The following is a 15,731-nucleotide window of genomic DNA, read 5'->3' as shown; positions in this document are numbered from 1 at the left end:
GTACACAACAGAAGAGCCCTGGCATGATTTAGCACAGTGACACTTTGTGACTGAAGCAGATAAGCATTTATCACTGAAGACCATTTTTTAAATGATTAGGACTAGTGTTATACTGTACGTGTAAAGACAAGTGAATACAAAGAACATCACAGAGGGGAAAAGGGCTAAGTGTGTGTGTGTGTGTGTGTGTGTGTGTGTGTGTGTGTGTGTGTGTGTGTGAATATATGACAGAGAGAGGGAGGCTGTTACCTGTATACGCTCCAGGACTAGTGTAGTCCTCAGCCAGGAGCCCAAGGAGTTGCTGGCTCAGCTGGTTGGCGTAGTGCTGCAACTGGCCGCTGTAGCAGACCCGAGTAGGATCGCTTCCCTCCACTGCTGCTGCCGCGTGGTCCTTGTTCCACCTCACCAACCCTTCAAGCAGGTACGGAGGTGGCACCTCTGTCCTCCATCTTCTCACGGTCCAGAAGCCTCCTGTAGAGGTGCCACATCCTCCGCTTCCCGCTTGAACACACAGAAGGAGAGGCGGCCAATGAAAAGGCCCTACAGCTGGTGACTGTCCGTGGTGACACCCGCCGCGAACCCTCTCATGAAGTGCCACACGTCCAGCCTGTGACCAGCTGATCCACTCGTGGAACAGGACGCTGCCTTGCTCTTGCCCATGCTGGACCAGCGGTCACGGTCCACGTACAGGAGCTGGGGAGGGGCCTCTCTGGCTCGTTGGTACCACGCCATCAGCTAGTCACACTGTCCCCACCACAGGTCTCACCCCACTTTAAATGGACAAATAAAACACACAAATAAAAATACAAGTGCAAACATACTGAAGGCAACATTACTGATCATTCATTCTGAATTCTCTCTTGAAGGCAAAAAATGCACCAAAATCCATTTCAGTAATAACTGAAGACATCTCAAAGCACACAGGCTTGTAATCAGAGTTGACGAGTTCATCATGTGAAGTAATGAAATAATGCTAAAATTGTGCAGATTGCTACTCAGACCTCAGAACTGTCTATAGGATCATCTAAAGAATCATCTATAAAGGTCTTAAGTGCTTAGACCTTAGTGTGCAGGGTGCCCAAAACAGGCAAGTCTAAGTTATCCATTATTCAGCCTTTGAAGTCAAGTGTTTTGCTTTACCTTGATATCCACTCACTGGGTGAACTCTACTGAATTTGGATTTAAATGCAACTGTTTCTTTTAAAGGAGGTAGACTAGGAAACTCACAGCAAAACAACTACAAGGAATTACAAAAGAATCCATAAAAGGACCCATCACAAGATGTATCCTAAATACCAGGAATTTAATTGTTGAAAAACTGGGAAGAGAGACATTTGGAGAGCAAGACCCAAGCAAACCTCATAAAACCATATTACTGGTTGGAGAACCAGGATCAGGGAAGTCCACTCTCATCAATGCCATAGTGAACTACATGCTGAATGATCACTGTAGTCAAATAATTTGGTGTGAGATCATGGAGACAAAAGGAAACCAAACCAAATCTCAGACAAATGCAGTCACTGTGTATGATGCGTTTATCGATCAGAGTCCGCTGGCTCACCATCATACTCTCTCTCACCATCATTGATACTCCTGGATACAGAAACACAGAAAGCACTGACAATGATTTAAGAATAGCTGCAGCTTTACATGAGCTCTGTACGTCTGGAGTTCGTACATTGATGCAGTGTGTCTGGTGGTTCCGTCAAGCACCAGTCGACTCACGGACAGACAGCAGTATGTTTTCGATGCTGTGCTCTCCTTGTTTGGTAAGGATGTGGAGAGGAACATCATCTTGCTCATCTCCCATGCCTGCAACAAGCCTATAAACTCCATTAAAGCAATCATGGAATCCAAAGCCAGATATACTGAGACTGAGAAGGGAGAGCCTGTGTGTTTTATCTGACAACTCTCACTGTGAATCCTTTAATGAGGAATATGAAGAGGACAATGAAGAAAGAATATAAAGATGTTTGGTATCTGCTCACTTCAAGCAAGAAGGTCTTCTTTGCTTTTCTGAATAAGAGTAAAACCGTGAGATTAAAGATGACTGAAATTGTCCTGAAAAACTGCAAACAACTTAAAGCTTGCATCACCAGGTTAAAGGATCTAATCAGTGCTGGAGCTTAGAAGAAATGAAATTAAACAGACCAGAGCAACTTTGGAGGAACACCATAAAGATCAAGAGGACAAGAAAAACTTTGAATATGAGGTTGATGAGCTCTATAAAGAGAATGTTCCCATAGAATCTGAGTGGTGGCATCTGAGCAAAGCGATGACTTGCTGCAGAGTGTGTGAGGAGAACTGTCCCTAACCCTAACCCTAACCCTACACCCTAACCCTAACCTTAACACTAACCTTAACCCTAACCCTAACACAAACCCAAACTCTAACCCTAAACCTTAACCCTAACCTTAACACTAACCTTAACTCTTACCTTAACCCTAACCCTAACACTAAACCAAACTCTAACCTTAAACCCTAACCCTAACCTTAACACTAACCCTCACTTTAACTCTAACCCTAAACCTAACCTTAACTCTAACCTTAACACTAACCCTAACCCTAACCTTAACCTTAACTCTAACCTTAACCCTAACCCTAACCCTAACCCTAACCCTAACCCTAACCCTAACTCTGACCTAACCCTAACCCTAACCTTAACTCTAACCTTAACCCTAACCCTAACACTAAGCCTAAAACTAATCCTAACCCTAACTCTAACCTTAATACTAACTCTAACTCTAAATCTAACCCTAACCCTAACCCTAACCCTAACCTTAACCCTAATTTGGTGGTGTGTTTCTTTCAGAGCTACCAGGTCTGTCTTCAACTCCTCAAGCTTTAGGAGGACTGAACTGTGCAGGCCATGGTACGCTTGAGCAGAAAGTCCTGAAAGGTTGAAAATCAAACTGGAATATACAGAACCATGAGAAAAACAACACAACACAATCTATAATCTAACAAACACCACATCTCATTAAAAATAAACACAATCTTACATTCTGAATACAAGATTATATATAATCAAGCAGTAAACACAACATGAATAATCAACTGATCATATTAATAGGGCTTTGAAAAGTAGTATCCAGTGTAGGATCCAGTGTAGGATCAGGTATGACTGTAGGGCTTTCATAAAGTATCAGTATGGCCCTTTCTTGGAAGGATTATGTGTAAAGTGGTTCAAGTGAAGTAAACTGCACTAAGAAATGAGTCTCAAGTACTCACGCGGTGTGGTCAGGTGATCTGACAGTACACAACCCCAGACCCTCAAAGCCCTGCAGGTTCTTGTAAAATTGTTCCAATGTTGTTTCATTTCTTCCACAAAAGCATCTTCCTCCATCAATCTCTCCAGCTGCATCACCTTCTCAACAACCTTCTTCTTCATGCCTGAGGTAGTGTCAGGTTCTAGAAACACAAATGATCAGTTGAATTAAACACCCTATTAAAAGACTTCATAGCTTTGGGAGTAAAAGCAGATGCAGCTGTCTGTCCAGGCAAGACAGGCAACAAGTTATTGGTGTTGCATGTGCAGAGAGGGGAAGAAGTGGGAGAACCATCTTAACACGATAATCAGAGGAGTCAGGCATGCAGTCATTTCTTTAGAGTCTGTGAGAGATGGTCTCTCTGTGGGACTGATAGCAGTTTCATTCACGTGACTGAGAAAAAGGGGGAAAATGTTATATCTTGTCTTCATGCTCAAAATCTGCACATTGAAAGACATGAAAAGCAAACAGGCCTCTTTACTTTGAAATGATTCACTAAAATAAGATAGGTGAAATGCTGCTTGATGCAGAATGTGTGGTACAATAGTTATTTTATACAAAATACCTGCATCTACTCCAAATCAGCCATTGCTGACTTGGAGCACTTAAGGCCCTTTTCCCGGACATGGAGACATAAATCTAATCTTAGACTCAAAGTTTATTATCAAGTGGAGATCTTCAAGTTCTCCATTAGTCTAGGACTAGACTTAATTCACGTCTGGGAAACCAGCCCAGAGAGAGCTATCGTTAAGGCACAAATGAACAACTTGATCAAATTAGTCATTTCCCACAAAGTGCCAGGTAAATTCGTATAGTTCTATGGTCATGTGGTGTGTGATTTTGTTTAGTGTGTCCACATGAGAGATAATGAGAATGGGACAAACGATAATGAATAGATGTTCAAATCTGGGAAAAAAGTTTAGAAACACTTTTAAAAGACCTTCTAGTGTCGGAGATACAGACTCACCAAATACCCCCTGCTGCTGGATAACATCATCAAACACACAGAAGGCATGTAAAGAAACACTAATGCACAATGTATTGAACCATGAAAACACTTCATTATACACCAAATACCAGCCTGTATATAAATACCAAGCACATACATACATGTATACATGAATAAAAATGCTACGTGGAAGAGGATAAAAGACTGAATTCTCCACATGACCACAGCAACAGATGTAAACATTGGACAGACATGCATTCACACCCACATCTGCACACTTGGCTCTAAACAGCTTGTACATCACTTCCACATTTACATTGCAATGTGCTTCTTATTGAATTAGATCACCAGTCACACACAGAGTTACACACAAACACACACCCTTTCTCCTGGATTAACACTAGTATGGGCCCCCACAACAGCTTGTTCTCCAGACCTGCAGCAATTGCTGAGGGCACAGGTGTGCTGCTGTGGGATACTACGAGCTGTCAATGAGAACAACATTGTCTATAGACATACAACAATGTACAAAACAAGACATAACATATAAGAATTTGAATTTTAAAATGTGGAATATATACAGAACTTCTTTCAGCCCTACAAATGATTTCTTCATTAATCAGAACCACATGCATCCAAAAAATAACTAAGAAAACCAGGAATGAAACTGAAACCAAAAAATGGCTGAAAACTCACCCGGTGGCACGTGAAGTAAAACAAAGAGTATTTACAGGGAAAGGAGGCCTATCATTGCATTAGACATTAATAACATAGAACATAAGGGAGTATAGAGATTCTGTGTCCTTTCAGAATGAAATGTGGGTTTCATGTGTGATTGTTAGACATTCTCTGGAGGGTGCTTCAATAATGCTTGTTAACGTTAACCTGCAATAAAGGACAGGACCAGATATTCTCTCCAACTCATGCTGAACTCTGCATCTTTATTTTCTACTTGAATATTTAACTTTAAAACTAGCTGACTGGGCATTTAGGAAAGACAGCAGTGAGGAAGTGCTCTCTGAGATTCTCCTTGCCGGTGAGCAGGTGGGAAGGCCCCAGCAGCTGAGTGAGCTTCTCCAGCGCTGTTGTTTCCCATCACAGTGCTGTTTGGTGGCTGGAGGGTTAAAGGAAATACAAACAAACGGTAGAAATACATCTGGAGCTTGCAAACACATGAGCTCCACCATCCCCTTTCTTACAGGGACTCACACTTTCCTCCAGAACAAATGAGAACTGCAGCAACTACAGACTGCCCAAAAATGATTTACTATTTACCTTAAACTACCTGGTTGCCTACAAATATGAGCTTAAACAGAAAGTCAGTAGACTATATAGGGCGAGGTTTTACTAGTGTAAGGAATGGCTGCCCTCCTGGTGTCCCTATTTCTGTTTTTTCCTGGTTGTGTGTTTTCCTTTGCATCTCTGCTCTGTTCCTTGGTTTCGTTTTCGCCACCCCTCGTCTGCACCTTCGTTCTGGTCCGTGTTTTGGTTCTCCCTGTCCCATGTTCACCTGAGTCTGTTTAGTGCATGATTGTTTTGGTTATTTGTACCCTGTGTTTGCTCTTTTACTTTGTCGGTTATTTGGTAAGTTATGTTTGTTCTGTCATGTTTAATTATGCTCGTTGGTTCGCCGTTGTTTTTCCATTTGTTTAGTTTGTGTATCATGTTGCCTCAGTGTTTTCTCCTGGCCCCTGTTATTTTGCCCTCAGTGATTGTGTTTTTCCTCCGTTAATAAACTGCCCCCTGCATATGTATTCTGCCTCACGCTTGTTCAGAGTGGAAACGTTACAACTAGTGCAACAACAGAGCATTCAAATGACACCAAAACAGTGCCAGCTGTATAGATACTATGTACTGACATGCTGTTCATTGATTATAAACTCAGAGCTAATGGGATTGGTCTAGATTCCATTAATACTGCCTGGTATTGACAGGGCTCTGCTGTACTATAAATGTGTTTCTGTCTTCTACTAAAAGTCTCTTCTGGCAGTGCCATTTATTTTGGTCAAATGGCTGCATGACCGTTTTCACACATCTGTAGAGGTGTTAGTGAGGTGAGTCTTCCTGAGTCCCCCGGCCAGCAGAGCATGCATGACCCGAGTGGACAAGCAGCTCTGCATCAGTTTGTAGTGCACAGTTCTACCACCATGTGTAAGCACAAGAAATTCCTCTCTAGAACATTCCAAAGTGACTCTTCATCAGGTCAGAACCATTTTGTTCACAAAACGGAGCAATTCCAACTGGGACAGCAAAATGTGAAGCTCCTTTTCGGGCCCTTGTTTATATGATTTGATTAGAGACCCCTCACCTCCTGGACCACAGCCAGACACACTGTAGGTAATTAGAAGTATTTTATAATCAATAGGAAATTTTACTGGGAGCCATTGTATTGTAGCTAAGATAGGAGTGATGGGATCAAATTTTCTAGTTCTAGTGAGTTCTCTGGCTGTTGCATTTTGAACTAGCTGAAGCTTGTATAGGCACTTAATGGTACAGCCCAATAGTAAGGCATTAATTTAATGCAATCTCGAATAGATAAATGCGTGGACTAGCTTTTCTGCATCATGTGAGGAGAGCATGTTCCTAATCTTTGAAATATTCCTAAAGTGGAGAAAGGCAGTCCTAGAAATATTATTTACATGAGCTTTGAACGAGAGACTGGGAATCATAATAATGTTTAACTGTTAGGGAAGAAAAGATTGTGATTCCACTGAGGTTTATTGAGTAATTAGAGGACTTGGCTGTCTCTGGGTCTAATAGATGCACCTCTGTTTTGTCAGCATTACGTGAGAGAAGGTTTCTCAACATCCAGTGTCTGACATCCTTTATGCATTTGGTTCCGATTCGGATATGTGCTTAGCTGCTGAGCTACAGCTTTTCTAGGATCTTGGAAATAAATGGTAGGTTTGAGATTGGCCTGTAGTTTGACATGTGACATGAGTCGAGGTTAGATTTTTTTATAAGTGGTCTGATTACTGCTAATTTAAATGATTTAGGAACACAGCCAACATTTAAGGAGGAGTTTGTTAAATTTAGTAAAGATTCGATTACTTCAGGTAGGATTTCCTTAAGAAGGTGTGTGGGTAGTGACTCTAGTAAGCAAGTGGAGGATTTTGAGCATGACATCAGAGATTTAAGATCTAGTTACTGTAGACCGGTAGTTCCACCAGGTGGTACATCTCACTGTGAGACTCCTGAAAACAACACACCCCACTATAATATATCACCACATCCTACAATATTATATAACATTATAACATGGACTACACACTATAATACAGCACAAACACGCATATGCACATCAAGGACATTCCTTGTCCAAACACACACACACACACATACACACACGTGTGCTTGCACACAAACACACTGCATGTGTGATGCATTATTCTTTACACACTTTCTGGAGGACATAAAGAGCAGCAGTAAATGCTTTGTCAATATTTTATCATCAATATGTACTCTCCATAGTTTACAGTATAATATGAAACATAAGTATTGCACACATGACTACTCAGGGCACAGTGGTAGCTCACCAGTTATGTTACTTGACTATTAGTCAGAAAGGTGCTAGTTCAAGTCCAACCACCACCAGTTTGGCACTGTTGGGCCCCTGAGCAAGACCCTTAACCCTCAATTGCTCAAGTTGTGTTCAGTCAGAATTGTAAGTTGCTTTGGTTAAAAGTGTCAGCTAAATGCCATAAATGAACTCAGGTTAGGTGTATGTATAGCAAGTATTACTAATACTTTTAATATTGTGTGTGAATATGTAAAATATATATAAACACATTATATACACTAGCACCATTAATACATTATTAATTATATTAACACTACTAGCATTATATAAGCATTATAAAATTATTGGAATAAAAACTGATCTGTAAATGTTTCCATCTTTCTGTGTTTTAGTGAGTGATTGTCTAACTTTCTTACGTGAAGTTGGTAGGTCTGGATGGGTTCTCTATCATAATGAAATGTTCCAAGAAGTTTTCCTCGATTTCATGTGAACACATTACACCCCTTAAAAAGGAGCAGCTCTATCTGAGATGGTAGGGCAAATTATTAATTAAAACTATTAATTAAAACAATTATTGTGCTACATGTATTACCTTTGGTTAAAATACCCACACAGCATAATGCATAACATTAATACATATGCCTAACATTAGATGCATATGCATAATACAATCTTTACAGCAGCCTCAGGCAATGTTGGTGTGTGTGTGTGTGTGTGTGTGTGTGTATGTGTATGTGTGTGTGTGTGTGTGTGTGTGTGTGTTTCAACACTCACATAAACAGTGAAGTCCTTTGGATTGCTGTTTATGTGTCCAGTGGGTGACACATTACGAGGGATGTATTGGAAGGTAACATAGGTAATCCGGAGAGGATAGGACAGAGCGATGACCAGGAAACCTTGGGAACCACAGAATGGCCAGCACTTACCAGGGTAGAGCTCAGCCTGCAGAGAGAGAGAGAGAGAGAGAGAGAGAGAGAGAGAGAGAGAGAGAGAGAGAGAGAGAGAGAGAGAGAGAATATTTTAAACGTTTGTAGTGTCAGTCCTGCAGTGACTCTTCAAGCAGTGAGAGTACTCACATCCAGAGGGTACATGTCTGTGTGAAGGTGCGTGGGATCAATAGTTATTCTTTTCCACAGTGTCTAACAGTTCTTCATTGACAAATGGGTACCAGTACCACACTCCTGTAAAAAATAACACACTTGTCACTAACACTCCAGTCATCAAAACATCTGTTACCAAAACACCTGCTGTCACTTCCTAACTGCTACCAGCACACCTGTCATCTTACTGCATTGCTGCATGTGCGTTCCTCCTATTGTGTCTTCTGTGTGTTGCCTGTAAATGTTTTCCCCACACGGGAGCTCGAACATGAGATGATTTGAGATGTAGTGACTCGGGAATGCAGACTGTGGAGAGACAGAGAGAGAACACGGCTGTGCAGAGTGCAGAGTTGCACAAACACACATGCACATACACACTCACGTACACAAACACACATATACACATTCACATGCACGCACACACATATCTGCACACAAACTTACCTGCAGAGCAGAAAAACATCAAGCACAGAGATTCCAGACATCAGACTGTACCATGCTGCTCCCAGCAACAAGCAGAGCACGGCAAAGGCACGAGCTAAACAAACAAACAAACAAACATCATTCAAACAGGTGATAATGATGATGAACTCTGTTTAATATGGAGAGGAGTGAGCACTTTTCAGAACCCAAACTCTGCCTCGGCTGAAGCCTGAACAGAACCTCAGAGAAAGACATGGGCAGAATAAATCTCCATCCCCAACACTCTCTGTCTAACTGTTTGTCTAACTGTCTATACTTCCTATACCCTACCTCCTACACCAACATATCCCCTATACCCTACCTCCGACACTAACATATTCCCTATACCCTACCTCCTACACTAACATATTCCCTATACCCTACCTCCTACACTAACATATTCCCTATACCCTACCTCCTACACTAATATATTCCCTATACCCTACCTCCTACACTAACATATTCCCTATACCCTACCTCCTACACTAACATATTCCCTATAGCCTACCTCCTACACTAATATATTCCCTATACCCTACCTCCTACACCAACATATTCCCTATACCCTACCTCCTACACTAACATATTCCCTATACCCTACCTCCTACACCAACATATCCCCTATACCCTACCTCCTACACTAATATATTCCCTATACCCTACCTCCTACACTAACATATTCCCTATACCCTACCTCCTACACTAATATATTCCCTATACCCTACCTCCTACACCAACATATTCCCTATACCCTACCTCCTACACTATTATATTCCATATACTCTACCTCCTACACTAACATATTACCTATACCCTACCTCCTACACTAATATATTCCCTATACCCTACCTCCTACACTAACATATTCCCTATACCCTACCTCCTACACTAATATATTCCCTATACCCTACCTCCTACACTAATGACTTAACATGCCCACACACTCACACACAAGCATGTCCTCATTTAGCACAGTGAAGTGTGCACACACCCATGTCCACACCATAACTCCACATAGAAAATGTCTCTCTCATTCACTCTCTCTCTCTCTCTCACACACACACACACACACACACACACACACACACACACACTCACACACAGTCACACACACGCTCAAACACAAACACACACACTCACACACACACAAACAAACACAAACACACACACACTCACAAACACAAACACTCACAAACACAAACACACACACTCACACACACACACTCACACATACACTCACACACACACACACACACACAAACACAAACACACACAGGCATGTCAGGGAATTACAGCTGATCTTGGTACTGTCCACCCTGATTTGCATTTTTAAATGTTTATTTCAAGTGCCCATTCATTACTGTACTTTACTAGTACTGAAAGTAATTATCTGGCTGGGATTGCCATGGGAGTATATTCTACATTATTTGTTATTTCAGGATATCTTGCTTTACTCCTTTATTTTGTATTCTGTTCTTTTTACACGGCTGGATGATACTGTAGAGTGACTTTATTATATTGTACACTTGACAGTCCACACTATTCATCTGAAAATAATCCTTGGTGCCATACTGAACCATTCTGTCTCTCTCTCTCTCTCTTTCTATATATATATTTGTGTGTGTGTATAGGCTCATAAAAAGAATAACTGGAGTAAATTATATTGGATGTGGAACCAAAGTATTAATCAATCTTTTTTTCCGGAAAGCCCAGTAATATGAAGGCAGTCCAGCTTTAGGAGGCTCAGTGAATGTTTACTGCATTTCTTGACTGACAGGAGAGCATAATCTCTATAAAGTATTCATGTGACTATTACTGAAAAACACTAACCAAAGAGAGTGTTACATCCTGTGTTACATCAGCAGCTTTCCTGCAATTTCTTCTTTTTGGATACAAAGTAATGTCAGTTTATGGCAGGTGTATCACAGTTAAAGACTACAGAATGAACACAGAACACAGAATAAATGAATAGCTTTGCTAGTCGTTAATATAAGATTTTGCAGAACCTTCACTGGTGCTCATGACTCACAGATGTGTTTGAACTACTGAGTCTATATAATCACATGGATTGGCTTGGGTTTGATATTATACATGATCACCTGCCATTAATGCCAGTCGGGAACAACAAAGTTCTTTATATCTAAACTCAAGTTAACTACTTCGTGGCATCACCTGTTAATAATTAATTAGTAATTAAATGAGCCACTAAACAATCTGACACCTTTAATGATAGAAAATCTACTGGAAGGGGCATAGCCTTTTACTATAAAGCTCCCACACTATGGAATAACCTTCCTGTGAATGTTCAATATTTAGACACAGTCTCAATATTTAAGGCTAGGCTGAAAACATTTTTGTACGGTCAGGCATTTTTTTAACTACTTCCCATCTTAGGTAAAGGTGTATATCTGGGGGTCCATGGGCATTGAGAGTTATAGTAAACTGGGAGGTTATTGAAATTGTCTATTTATAGCATTTAGCTACCACTTTTAGCCAAAGTGACTTATGATGAGTGCAACATGAGCAATTGAGAGTTAAGGGCCTTGCTAAGGCACACAACACTGGAAACTTGGCAGCAGTGGGGCTTAAACTGGCAAACTAGTCAAGTGACTCTATTACTAGTCAAATACCTTAACCACTAAGCTACCACTGCCCATGTTGAGGATGTTATGATGCTGTCACTTCACCTCTCTTTTGTCACTCAAGTTTGTTGACAGAGTGGTGGAGTGCTGGTGTTCCAGGGTGCCCTCATGCCTGTGGTTCCTTCTGGCCCTTTCCTTTTAGCTGTGCTACCATAGCTAGATCTGCTGGAGTCCATCACTGCACATTATAGTTCCCTAATTTACACACCCTCATACCTGGACATGCCTAATAATGTATTCTCTCTTTCTGCTGAGGTACACCTAAACCTATATATACAGAGAACATATAGAAGTCCTAGATGTGGTCGAGGCACACAGATCAATGTTGTTCCCTCATTTTCATAAAAGAATCAGAAACTCATTCAGTGTCACATGATATGATCATAACGAACCTTCCCACAGAAGCCTTGGAACCCACATCTAACAGCGATTATCATCATGGAAGAGACTAACAAATATATAGACCCTGAGAGCATCTATGCAAACATAGATGACTACAAGAACCAGCCAAGAGTGCATGAGAGATCCTGCCAGGACGGTAAATTACAGAAATGAGGTAAATATTCAGATCAACCACCGAATCAAAGGCAGAACAAAGTGAGGAATATTTAGGATCTATATCCCTCTGTAACCAAAGAGACAATTAACTATATTTTTTAGTTGCCTAATTTCTAATTTAGTTCCCTAATAATGTGCATCTTCAAAAAATTGACAGGATTTAAGTAAAACATAAGAAATGAATGGTTGAAATGTTTGGTTGTGCTGCAGCAGAAAAAAAAATTTGTTTTTAGATAAAAGTAAATAAAAGTATTAAAACATTTAAATCATCAAAGAACTATTACAACTCTTAAATCATTAAAAGTGTGTTTTAGATTTTGTCTGATGTAGATTGAAATACATCTGCAATGCAGACAACTGGAACATGATGTTTTTAAAAACAAAGCAACATTTCAGGCTTCTAATAGACAGAAGTTGTGGGTTAAGAAGGAAAGAGGAAGTATTACCTGAAGTTTCTGCCACATAAAATAGCCTATATATAAAATCATTTTTAAAAGAGATGCACCCTCAGCAAATAGTTTTCTTCAGAACTTTAGTTCTTCACCATCATCAAAGTATAGGAAAGTTACTTCAAATGATGCAAACTCTACAATAGACAATATTTATCATAGCATAATCACATATGTGTTATTTCATTGGTGTGATACCTTCCCTGTTTTGTTTTAAAGGAGAAAATATAGAAAAATAAACAAAGAGTAGGTGTGTCCAGACTTTTGAATAGTACTGTACCATTGCAGTAGAATCTGAAAAGTAGTAGAGGAAGTCTAACCGTGTTGCTGTTGTAATTCTCCCAGGCTGTGAGGCTGCATCTGAGGGAAGGCAGGCGTGCTCTGGAAACCCAGCTGCAGTGTGTTTGGGCCTGCTGTGTGTTCTCCTACTGGCTGTTATCATTGGCCTGGGAATAAAACACGATTCAGGCAGAGACCAGTTACAGAGAGGCTATGACAACATGACTAAGGAGAGAGACCGACTACTGGACATTAACAATAATTTGACTTTAGAGAGAGACCAATTACAGAGCAGTTATGATAACCTCACTATGGAAAGAGATGCAATTCAGCAAAAACGTGGTGAGGATGAATAATATTAGTACTACCACAATGGAAGATATACACTTACTGATGAAAATGCATTATTTGCTAAAAGACAGTTTACAGTCACACCACTCTTCACTGTCTTTCTTTTTGAAGAGATGTGTTTTAAAGGTTGGAGGAAATTTGGAAGCAGCTATTACTACTTTTCTAATGAGAGAAAGAACTGGGCTGAGAGCAGGCAGTACTGTAGAGAGATGGGAGCAGATCTGGTGATCATAAACAGCAGAGAGGAACAGGTGAGGGGAGTGGAGAGAAGACCCTCAGATCTGATAGAAATCTCCTAATTCAACTACATTCTATAGACTGAGTAATCTAGATTATATGTATACACTATCAGCACAAATCTCCTTATTCAACTACATTCTATAGACTGAGTAATCTAGATTATATGTGTACACTATCAGCACAAATCTCCTTATTCTAATTATATTTTCCTTCCCTCCAGGAGTTCATTAAGGAGGTAAACATATATGCCTGGATTGGTCTCAGTGATGCACAAACAGAGGGGAACTGGAAGTGGGTGGATGGGTCACCACTAACCACTGTGTGAGTAAAACAACCTTCCCTATTTTCATGACGGTTCACACATTTGCGAGTGTAGACTACACCCATACACTTTATTTTCTAACATCCTGTGGTAATTTTTCAATGGCATGCAAGGTGGATTAACTCACTGAAAACAATCTCAAGGATGCTGTTATGCACTGGTGCCATTTTGTGGTTAAAACAAATTAAAATGCTGTAATATGTGAGCTGTAATCTGTGTTGGAATCTATGTGCTGTATTCTGTGTGTTGTGTGTTAATTCCAGATACTGGAGGAAAGGGGAACCCAATGATGCTCATAAAGATGAAGACTGTGCTGTTTATCTCAATGAAGTTGTCTCTCTGAATACGTGGAATGACATCCCCTGCTCATACGAGGCAGGCTGGATCTGTGAACTATAGTTCCTTCCATGTGGCTTTAGACATTTACACCAGTTGGTTTCTAAAACCAGTATAATTTTGGAAGGGTGTTAGTCTATATTTTAATTCATTTTCAAAACACACAATTTTAGATGCACCCTCAGTAAATAGTTTTCTTTCAGAACTTTAGTTCCTCACCTTACAAGTGCTCTGCATTTGTGAAAATGTATAATGAAAAAGCATCATAGGTGACTGTCTCATGAAGCTGGTTAAGAGAACACCAAGAGCATTTAAAAGTGTCATCAAGGTATAGAAAAACAAACAGGAAGCATAGGTATAGACCTTCAGTCTACCAGCCAAGTGCTCAACACTGAACCTCAAACACAGTGGAATGTTTCCTCTTACAAATACCATTCATGTTCTTTATTTTACTACATCCCTCAAAAATCTATCCAGTGTAGCTTTCTCTGTGTTTCTCTGTGTTTCTGTTGGTGTGAAACAGATTAAAGCATCTTTTCTTCAAGAGCAAACTTCCCTGTATAGAAGGAGACCCTCTTATGCATAAAACTACTGAGTAAAGACCACACACCTGTTCCAGGAAAAAGACCTGTGTGCACTGAACACAGCTCTTAATGGTGCATTGTAAAGGTGTATGTAGGAACAATGTTGCATTATAAAGTTGTTACCACAATGTTACTAAACATGTTCAAGCATGTAAATATATATATGTAGAGAAAGAGATACTTTTTCATATATACTTTTTCATATGTACTTTACTACAATTTTGAGTATATCTACATTTCTTACTACAGTATACTGCAGTTCCTTGTGTGTGTGTGTGTGTGTGTGTGTGTGTGTGTGTGTGTGTGTGTGTGTGTGTATATATATATATATATATATATATATATATGTGTGTGTGTGTGTGTGTGTGTGTGTGTGTGTGTGTGTGTGTGTGTGTGTGTGTGTGTGTGTGTGTGTGTGTGTGTGTGTATGAATCTCCTGTCACATCACATCCAAAAGGTGCTCTATTGGATTGAGATCTGGTGACTGTGGAGGACATTTCAGTTCAGTGAATACTTTGTCATTTTCAAGTTTGAGATGATTTGTGGTTCATGATAAGTGCTTTATCCTGCTGGAAGTATCCACCAGTAGATGGGTTCACTGTGGTCATAAAGGGATGGTGTAACGAATGCTCGAGTGCCGCAGGGTGTGGAGCAGGATGCAGAGACTCTC

The 15,731-nt window shown here is 40.3% G+C and overlaps 1 protein-coding gene across 1 annotated transcript; it reads left to right on the top strand.

Moving 5' to 3' along the window:
• The first annotated feature begins 12,380 nt into the window (after positions 1-12,380).
• On the top strand, positions 12,381-15,005 carry LOC118241317 (CD209 antigen-like protein C). The gene is made up of 6 exons (XM_035525970.1): positions 12,381-12,480; positions 13,295-13,570; positions 13,691-13,830; positions 14,040-14,140; positions 14,405-14,529; positions 15,001-15,005. The coding sequence occupies exons 1-6, from the start codon at positions 12,381-12,383 to the stop codon at positions 15,003-15,005; spliced, it is 747 nt and encodes a 248-aa protein (XP_035381863.1).
• Positions 15,006-15,731: the final 726 nt, after the last annotated feature.

The sequence above is a fragment of the Electrophorus electricus genome, chromosome 5, assembly GCF_013358815.1.
Source record: "Electrophorus electricus isolate fEleEle1 chromosome 5, fEleEle1.pri, whole genome shotgun sequence".
Taxonomy (NCBI): domain Eukaryota; kingdom Metazoa; phylum Chordata; class Actinopteri; order Gymnotiformes; family Gymnotidae; genus Electrophorus; species Electrophorus electricus.
This window is presented reverse-complemented; position numbering and strand designations above follow the sequence as displayed.

Excerpts from the sequence above, each read along its gene's own strand:
- LOC118241317 (XM_035525970.1), top strand. The coding sequence starts at position 12,381 with ATGGAAGAGACTAACAAATATATAGACCCTGAGAGCATCTATGCAAAC. Across the intron at positions 12,481-13,294 it reads TGAGAGATCCTGCCAGGACG|GCTGTGAGGCTGCATCTGAG; the intron begins GTAAATTACAGA and ends TAATTCTCCCAG. Across the intron at positions 13,831-14,039 it reads TAAACAGCAGAGAGGAACAG|GAGTTCATTAAGGAGGTAAA; the intron begins GTGAGGGGAGTG and ends CCTTCCCTCCAG.